At 34.2% G+C, this 10,232-nt stretch overlaps 1 protein-coding gene across 1 annotated transcript; it reads right to left on the reverse strand.

Moving 5' to 3' along the window:
- Nucleotides 1-4,864: 4,864 nt before the first annotated feature.
- On the reverse strand, nt 4,865-6,701 carry LOC108380071 (uncharacterized; the record flags this gene model as incomplete). Its single annotated transcript, XM_017636438.1, has 2 exons — nt 5,982-6,701; nt 4,865-4,957 (listed from the first exon to the last, which is right to left on the reverse strand). Coding segments are annotated over exons 1-2 (813 nt in total), but the record flags the coding sequence as incomplete, so codon positions are not given.
- Nucleotides 6,702-10,232: the final 3,531 nt, after the last annotated feature.

The following is a 10,232-nucleotide window of genomic DNA, read 5'->3' on the forward strand; positions in this document are numbered from 1 at the left end:
TGTTGCTTGCTTTATAATCGTATATTTTGTGCCGTATAGCGGGTGGTCTCGCTGAGTCGTTAGAGGTGCGTATTATCACTCCGTTTGAACTGGGTTCAATCCCTGGCCTGAATTAGGAAAAAACCGCTTTCTATTAGCGGTCGCCCCTCGGCCGGCAAGGGCGCACCACCGAGTGTAGTTCTGCCATGAAAAAAAGCTTCTCATAAAAATACAAACGCCGTTCGGAATCGGCGTAAAACTGTTGGTCCCTCGCCTTTGTGGGACAACATCAAAGCGCACGCCATAAATCCGAATAGAAGCCCGCCACGTTTTCATTAAATACATTTTTTAGCAACTATTATTATTTACTTATTGTACGAGATAACAATTTTCCCGATTAAAATTAAATTTGTTTACTGTATTATGAGAATTTAATAAATTTTTCAGAGCTTATGGCAAATATGACTAAATATTAATGTCCTGTTTCCACTTGATATGCAACTTTCCATTTGCTTACACAGCAAATATTGCTTATGTGTACATCTGAGCTCGCGTGCGTGGGTGTGTGTGAAAGCAAACTTCCTGTCAGTGGGCGCTTTTGCATTTGTGATCACGTAAGCCCATCAACAAATCCAGACATTGGCATTCTAGCACACGTATGTATATAGTACATATGTATGTATGTATATATATATATATATATATATTTGTGCACACATGTGGCATGGTATACGTGAATAAATTGCATGAAATTTTCACAACCGGAAGCGGAAACGCGTTCGTGCATATTAGCAGCACTGTCAACAGTAGCGATAATGACAAAACGACATGAGCGTAAAAACAGAAATAGAAATAGCACCTGAAGCCGCAGTAACTGCCCACGCAACAGTAAAATGTTTCCACATAATTCAAGACATTTTCACTACCGCGGCCACATGCATATGTTGTGTATGTAGCTGTGTGTATGTGTGTTGTGTAAAAAACGACAATATTTTTCGCTTAACGTTTGTTGGCCACAAATACTTTATGTCTCATCTGTTGCATCGTTTCCCGCATTTTGTATGTCTGCCATAAATGTCATAACGTTTTATAAGCCCGACGATATGTTTTCTCACCGCCGAACTCGTATTGGAAACCGCAAAACATTTATTGACAAGCTGCGAGTAATTCGACTGAATGCAACAGCAACACAGACGCTCCTCAGTCAAACATAACTCCATATGTTTGCATGTGTGTATGTACAAATGTGTATGATTGGAACTATATAGGTCAGGCCCGGCCGCAGGGGTTGAGGTATTTGGGGTTTAAAACCCCCCCTGTGGAGGGAACTATGCTTAAAAATTTGCCATCATTTAGTTAAAGATATGGTACTCGTAAATGGATAATGGTAAAAAAATTTTAAGTTCTCAAATATTTAAGATCGCTTTTCAGAGCTAGTAGTCGAGAGATCTAGCTTTATTTTAAACCATCCCTTTTTCTTCTTTGGTGGAGCTTCTAAAATATTGCAAAAACCGTGATTTGTTGACACTTTGACCTATTTTGTTCTCTGATTCCGCAGTGTACATTTTTCAACGCTGTTAATTTTTCGGCCACGAATAGTTTCCACTTTCAAATTTGCACCTTCTCTATCTATACAAGTTCTCTGCTTCTACACAAATTTAACAAACACTGTTGGATGTAAGCTGTTCCGACATGCGCCTAATTTCATGCCAACGAACCGAATGAAGTTTTGTGCTTACTGGGGATTTATAAAGGGAACATAAATTAGGAAAAAATATAGGGGGATCATTGATGACCAACAAAAACCCCAATACTATACTGATGTAAATTTTCTAAACATGCCAAAATAGGAAGCCAACAATTTACATACTTCTTCTTTGGCTTATGATAATTAGAAAAAAAAACACAACAACAAAAAATCAAATTAAATTTGAACCAAGACATACGGCGAGACGCCAAAAATGTTGCATTGCCCCTAGCATACGCGCCACCGCACATTCTTAAAATGATAATCTCTAAATCACTACATATGTATATGAATCCGGAAACCGATCTGAAAAAAGCGGAGGAAGAGCGAATTTTTGGTCCGTTTACTGATTCTATTTTCGGATACTTTGTCAATCCGTTTTCCCGGAAAATGGTGGTGAAGAGGATACGTTTTCGGCTGTTTTTTTCTGAAATTTGTCTGATTGAATTTTTCGTCCCATACGCTTTCACTCTGCACTTCACAGATAACTTTTCATGGTTCAAAACAAATAATTATAAACCCGGCACCTTCTGGAAGCTAACAAATAGCGGCACAATCCTCTGCACGCTCAGCCACTGCCGACTACGCATGCATGCTTTCAAATGTTTGGCTTGACCAAATAAAAATGTTGAAAAATGTCGAAAACAGTGACAATGCAAAAATTTTTCGCACTTTTTGCTAATTATTTACAATAAAAAATGATTTTTTTTTAAGTTTGTGTATAAAAAATGTGGGACATTAAATTCTCTACAAATACAACCTTTTTTTTACGAAAAATGCAAAATAAACATGCGAATCGCCAAAACCCAAAAAACCTAAAATCCAATATGGCGGAATGTTCCGATATTAGATTTAGGGCGAGAGTGTGGATCCATAATCTACATGTCAAATAGAAGTAAACTGCATCAAAATTTCGTTACTACACCCCTTTTTAACCGACTTCCATAAAAGGAGGAGGTTACCAGTTNTTTTTTTTTATGTATGTTATCGCATAACTTTGGACCACGTCAACCGATTTCGATAATTCTTTTTGCATCGGAAAGGTAGTGTCTCCGAGGTGGTCCCGTACTAATCTGGTTAAGATCCGATCAGTGGATCATGAGATATATATATATACATTTTTTTTTATATGAGAGTTGAAGTCGGTTTTTTTTTGCTAAAAATTACTTGTTTTCGTAACGATTTGATCTAGATCTAGATTTTCTTAACTTCTGAATTCCTATAAGGTAGAACCGCTGAGAGTCACTTTTAAAATTCTTGACGTTTCCAAACAATTTAATTTTTAAATTTACTCACAAACTCACACACATTTTCATTTTCAATCTCAAACAACAACAATTTCGAACAATTTCACTTTTTTATTTTCACTTTTATATGATTTTAAAATGTTGGCAGACTTCAAAAAAAAATCATGGCCGACAAATTGACAGAACGGTTCTACCTTGCTATGTTTTTATCATGGAAAAAAACCAAAATTAATTTAAAAGTTGGGAAAGTTTGAAAATAGGTCAGCCATATTTGATGTAGGCGTGCAAAACTACATCAAATGCCCTTAAGATATATTAAATTTCCCGCTGAATTATAAGCAATTTTGACCACTTTCTGAAAAATTGCATTAGAATGCTGAACTTTAGGCCTTTTGAGGCACTTCTTTCCATTGTCGGATTTTAAAATTTTTTCGCAAGGCATGTTTCTATGAACAAAGGAAAATTTCTAGAGGGAGTCTTGCTTTGTAGCTTAACAAAAAATTTTCTCCATGCAACTAAGGCCCAGTCTAATGTACAGGCATGGGCAGAGAACGAGCACACAATGGGCTAGCTTTTCTCAATATTCATCGTAATCTGTAAATTCCATGTGGCTTTTCTTTGAGTTTTGCTAAATTATATACCACAATTAAATACAATGTGCTGAATACTCTAAATAAAACAATGATATTCTTGGTTGTTACGAATGAGTTTACATAAAACCTCCCCCCCCAAGAAATCCTGCGGCTCGCCCTGATATAGGTATATACATACATATGTATGTATACAAAACATAAATAGAGTTAAACATATGTAAATAGTATGTAAGGAATGCACACAACGGAACAAAAAAGTTTGCAAACTATTTTCAGTTTCAGCCGCAAATCGAAGGACATTGATTGAAAATATGCTGTACGCAATCAACATATTTCGCTTTTAAATTCAAATTGGATATTTTTTTGTGGAATGTGTGACTGCATGGCCGATAATGAAATAGCGATAATTATTATGCAAAGATATAGAGAGTACTTACTATATATTGTGGATTGAATTGTTTGAAGTAGTAATTTACTTTGAATATGGAAAACTTTTAAATAAATGCAAAGGTTCTCAAGCTTGGTATACTGATGAATCCAAGCTTGTCGAAAGGACTACAAGATCATCCAGTTTCTGATCTAGATTTCAGAAAAATGTACCCCAATTGGCGTATAGCCAATCATCACATAGAAAGATTAATATACCCAGAATAAATATTATGTCAGACAGTCAAATAGGTTTAAAAGGCCATTACTATACTATAATCATGTCAGTGTACTTGCGAGCGACGCACAGCGTTTCGACTATTGTGCGAGTTGATGAAAAACCGGTTGAGCACTTTTAAAGTCTTAACCCTTTCGATCCGAACGGGACACATAAACAGGGTTTGAAATGCTTAAGCAATATTAGCAAAAGCAACGAAAATATGCTGATACTGTGCTTCTGAAGTTGTCTTGCTTCAAAAGCAATATTCTTGCTTTTGCCTTGTCTTCAACAAAAACGAACAGCCACAGCAGCAGCACGAGAAGAGCTGAGAGGCAAATGATCGTTTGTTTAGCAGCACGATAAGAGCTGAGNGTACATTGTTGTATTTCCATTTTACTTTATGCCTGCTAGAAAAAAAGGTTGTTTTTCAAGAATTCGAAAATAGAAAGCAAGATATTTACGTTTATGTATTTAAATTTAATTATTTAAAAAATTTAAAATATCAATAAACAATTAATCTTGTTCCTCATCCGGGTGTTGAAAGAGTGGCACATTGTCTATAGCAGCTTCGAGGAAGTTCGGATTCAGCTTTACTAGCAACATGTTTTCCAATGTTTCCTAACTTAAACGATTCCTGGAGTCCGTTGNTTACTAGCAATATGTTTTCCAATGTTTCCTCACTTAAACGATTCCTGGAGTCCGTTAGTATTAGCTTCAGCATGGAAAATGCACGTTCAATCGTCACCTGTTTTGTGAAAAGACCAAACGTTTTATTGAATTCAATAAAATTTATTTTATTTGTTATATTTAATTATTTTATTTATTTATTTATTCAATAAATAAATTAATTACATTAAATAAACTAAAAGGAACTCATAAAAACTTCAAAAATAAGACTTGTAAAATATATATACACATACATGTTATATGTATTAGACTGTGTCAAATAAAACGAATGCGGTAGAAAGTTTTTTTCATTGCAAATTCTTATTTTTGCGAGCGCTAATTGAAAAATGAAGATAGAGGGCTGAAATTTTGCCGTCATTATTTTTTTGTAACCGACAACGAAATTATGATATGGGACCGAAAGAAAAAAACATTGTTTTATTTGACTCAGTCTAATACATACATATATACAGTGGTCGAAATAATTTTAGCCACACCATATTTTGACAAGTTTAAACACATTATTTTTGTTGTTATTTAATTTTGGTAATTTTTTTTTTTTTAATAGTTCATTCTTTAACAAAACCCGTGTAGATCCAAATTTCAAACTTAGTGCAATATTAAAAAAAATTCAACAAACTTTATTAAAAATTTCTAGCTTTTTTAATTGGATTTCCTTGAAAGATACCGTTGATTTTTTGTTTAATTTTTTTTGTCGAAGATGTTACGGGTTTCTTCCATATAAAAATAAATTTTGTGTATTTTGTTATATGGAAGCAAATGTGACAAAAAAAAATCTAAAACATCTACCGTAATTTTTAGCCATTCGAAACTTGTACTTTGTTCTACTAGAATTCAATGGGCTTCAAAAGTGCATACCCAGAATCTTTCTAAGAAATCTAATTAAAAAGCTAGAAATTTTCAATTAGGTTTGTTGTTTTTTTTTAATATGGCACAAAGTTGGAAACATGGATTTACACGGGTTTTGTTAAAGAATGAACTATATTTAAAAAAATAACCCAAATTACAACAACAACAATAATATGTTAAAACTTATCAAAATATGGTGCGGCTATAATTATTTATTATTATGATATATATACCTGAGTGGGTGGTATTGCAAAGCAGACATTGCTTAACGCGTACATCTCTGGATCAGTAAACTGCTTTTCCTTCCAAAATATTAGAACGTTTGCGTCACTTCTTAGGATTGGTAGCTGCAGATTTTTAATTTTTGTATGTACATCGGTAGCAGTACCAACGTTAGCTTCAATACCTTGCGATAAATATTCGTTTAATAATTCATCTTCAACATCAAAAAATTGGTTGGGTGTTTGATGTGCACTTGAATTCGGAGTTGAATGCGCAATGCCGCCAGGGTTAGTTTCATTAATTCTATCCCATATTGTTTTTAAATATTGTGTTGCTTCCATTTTTTGGTTCGCTGTTAAGGTGTGATGGAACCGAGGATCCAAATACAAACATGAAATCAAACTGTTATTGCGCATTAACGTGTTTGTTCTTTTTTCAAAGGACTGCAATATCATATCACCAATTGTTTTAATTAGTGGGTGGTTCGAATCTTTAATAATTTTTTCCGTGCATATTTTGCATTTGAGCCATTGTGCGTAGAAATTACCATAGTGAAGTTGCTCTTCTTGAAATATTTTTATAGCTTTTTGCAATGGACTAAATACGAGGCAATAGCTGTCGATGAATTCCCAAAAGGAGTCGTCAATTTCGAAATTTTCGTCTTGGGTCTTATATTTAACGGACTCGATTTTTGTTAGAACGTCTTTTGCTGCCTTCAAATTTTCTACCATTGTGAAGGTCGAACCCCATCTTGTTGGACAGTCTAGTTGCGGCATCTTCAATTGCTTCAATTCAAAAATATCTCGATATCCGTTTGTTGTTTTTCTCACATATTTTGTCAAATTACGGGATGCTAATAAATATATGAACGCAGTAGCTGCTTTTTGTTAATTTCAATTTTAATTTTCTTTTTGCGTATCACTTTTGATAAAGAACTCGTCCTTGAAGTTTCGGAAGTTTCGACAGTATTTACATTGTGTAGTTTGATTAAGTGTGCTTTTAGATTTGCAATTCTATTGTTTTTAAGTTTATTTTTACATGTTTTGCATGTAGCAAAACCGTCGTTTTCATTATTATCAAAAAACTTCCAAATTTCATTTTGCATATTTCTCGTCATTGCCGTTAAAACACTAACAGCCACCGATCTGTTTGACACACATTCACAAACTGAAGCAATTAAAAAGCAGAATCAATGACAAAAGAAATATGTACATAGCTTAAAACAGTCGACGGCGACAGTTACAATATTTGCCGAAGCGAAAATGATGTGCTGCTTCAACTTCGGAATTCGCCAAAAGTTGCAGTCAGTGAAACTAAAAACTGTCGAATGCTTTGATTAGCGAAGTGCTTCGCAGTCTTTCAGCGATCAATTTTTGCTTTTTGTTCGACTGCGACTGATGCATGTGAATGCTGACGGCTTGTGAAAGCAGAACTTCTGTTTCTTCGACTGCCACTGTTGACGACTTGCAAAAGCAGAGATATTGCTTTTGCTTTGACTTGAGCTACTGACTGGTTTACGCCTATTTCAAACGATTTCGATATTATGTTCAGTTCGACTTAATGAGATAAAGTTATATAGTTATAAGTGGACGGTTTCACGCTCTCTTATCAAAATTCCTTAATAATCTTATTTATTCTCAAGGGATTGTTGTGAATATTGATTTTGAGAAAATAAGCGTCTTTAAATTTCCAAATATCGAAGTTTCCGCATTTCTTAAATTTACAGTTATGTATATGAAAAGTGGGCGTAATTTTAGTCCGCCCATTTTCAATATGGATAGTACGCTCCAAAGAAGTACACATACCAAGTTTCGTTAAGATATCTCAATTTTTACTAGAGTTATCGTGTGCGTAGGCGGACGGATGAACGGACGGATAGACAGTCGCAGTTTAATCGATTTGTTTTTTTCATTCTGAACATTTATGTATACATTTGTCTATATCTCTCTCGATTTATTTTGACTGTTAAAATCAACCGTTATGTGAAGAAAGTTATAATAGCCTTGTGCACAAGTGCGCGGATATAAAAATTTACATTTCAAAATTTATAACATATGTACATATGTCACCAATGAAGTTTAGTACATACAGGCCATGAATGCCCAAGCATCGATTAAAAAGTGCTATTAAGCAGCAAGCAGAATATTGTACAAAGGTTCGCAAAGGAGTAAAAGCATTCAAGAAAACCCAATAAATATTTCACTCAGTTTGACGGAATAAAACTTGTATATCATTGAAAATGAACTTGTATGTACAAAATAATTGATTTTGCTGCAGATATCTTGCAATGAATATTTTATATCTTTTTAAGATCTTTAGTTAAGATTCATAAAGCAATTTTGAAAAATTTCAAATACAATTACAATATAAAGTACAAATGACCCGTTTTTCTGTATTCAGTAGATCAAAAAATCAAAAACCTACCCATTACTGCAACAACCACACACACACTTGAAAAACCACGGCAAAATTACCCTAATTGCCTTTTCAACTGCAAACTTTGCGGATGTTTGTACAAGATAGGTTGCGTTCAGAAATGCATCAAGCCAAAGTATCAGTCTCTTTTACTTCTAAACTATAATTGATGGAAATGCCTTATTTACGCAACTAAGTTCCAATTAGGCATTTAATCGTTGTTGCGCATATAGGACATTTCTATCAATTATAGTTTAGAAATAAATGCGTCTGATGTTTTGGCTTGATGCATTTCTGAGCACACCCATAATGTACAAGACACTTTCATCCTTTCATTGCAAATGTACAATATATTGTACACTTTTTTTTACCCCTCAGGAAAAATATTTAAAATCATGATAGTTTTATTTTAGCATTTCTGTATGATGCTTTTCATATTTCCTTTCTATTTTTAAATTAAATTGTAAAAATGTTTTTGAAACGTTTTCGAATTTGAAATTTACGTTAACTATTCGAAACAGTCCAAGACTTCATAAAGTTTAATTTGTTTTCAGAAATATTAATAAGATGTTTAGTAGCACGCTTCCATTTAATTTTGATATAATAAAGTGCAGGTTTGAAGTAGCTTGAACATGCGGGTGATTTTTTGAAATGTTGCTGATTTACTTCTATATCTACTAAAAATATTCGAAAATTTTTGCATGGAGAAAATAACTAAAATTACGTAGCAAAAACCATTAATTGTTAAAACTTCCCAATATGTGGTGTACTCATAATTACGACACTGGGTGTATCTGTAAACGAAATTGTTACCGCTGTGGTATCTGTATGCGCGCTATATATCGAGCTTCTCCAGCAGACATCCCATGAAACTGTAACACCATTATTTCGCAGTCTTAGCAAAGTAATTCATAGCATTGTTATTGTTGCTACTGTTTGTTTCACAAAATACTATCATCAATATTTAACAATATCCACTTGGAAATTCAAATGATCTGCCAGGTGTGCATATCTAAATCAAAAGCGTAGGTAATGGCAGCAAAAGACGATTCAAAGATGAGTTGAAGGGAGATGTAGGTCCAGTGAAGGACTCTTGAGCTTTTTAAGCAGATTGGGAGCTTTTTAATACATACACATATGTATATATGTATATATTACAGTATACTTAAGTTTTACCAGTTTCAACATTGTGAAAGAAGCTTAGCAAAAATAAAACGAAGTTGCCCTAAATTCGTACAAAATAACTCCCACATTCAACTTGGAAATATATTGAAGATATTTCGACTGATAACTAACTGCATACACACGTTCGCATAAAATTAAGTACTGAAGCTCATGCAAAGCTTAAGCTCATGCACGTGCACGCATTCTTGATGCAGCGCGAAATTTAAAATTCATGCACCGCACTTGGCATTCTTGCGTACTTGAGTGGGCCTGAAGTGGGTAGAGATCATACTTGGTTGGAGAAGTGTATTAAGACGGGTACTAAAAAGGATTTGCAACTGAAAATAATGTAAAATAAAAAACTACTGCGAATAAAACAAAAAATATATATTTATATTGAAAATAAGAAAAGAGTACCAGACATATACGCGCATTTTTCGATAGACGGCGAGTCATGTTGTAGGCACAAATAAATTAAAAAAAAAAATACAGGACGCGCCGTAGCCGAGCGGTTAGAGGTGTACACGTTTACTTCTCTGGGGGAGCAATATTCAAAACAGTTTTTTCGAAAAGCTTTGGCCCCTCGGGAGGCAATGGCAAATCTTCGGTGCAGAAGTACAATGAAAAGGCTATAAAAACCCATTTGCCGTTGTGCAACAACATCAAGTGGCACACCACATATT

The sequence above is a fragment of the Rhagoletis zephyria genome, unplaced genomic scaffold (assembly GCF_001687245.7).
Source record: "Rhagoletis zephyria isolate East Lansing unplaced genomic scaffold, Rhagoletis_zephyria_1.1 Rzeph_scaffold_18135, whole genome shotgun sequence".
NCBI classification, from domain to species: domain Eukaryota; kingdom Metazoa; phylum Arthropoda; class Insecta; order Diptera; family Tephritidae; genus Rhagoletis; species Rhagoletis zephyria.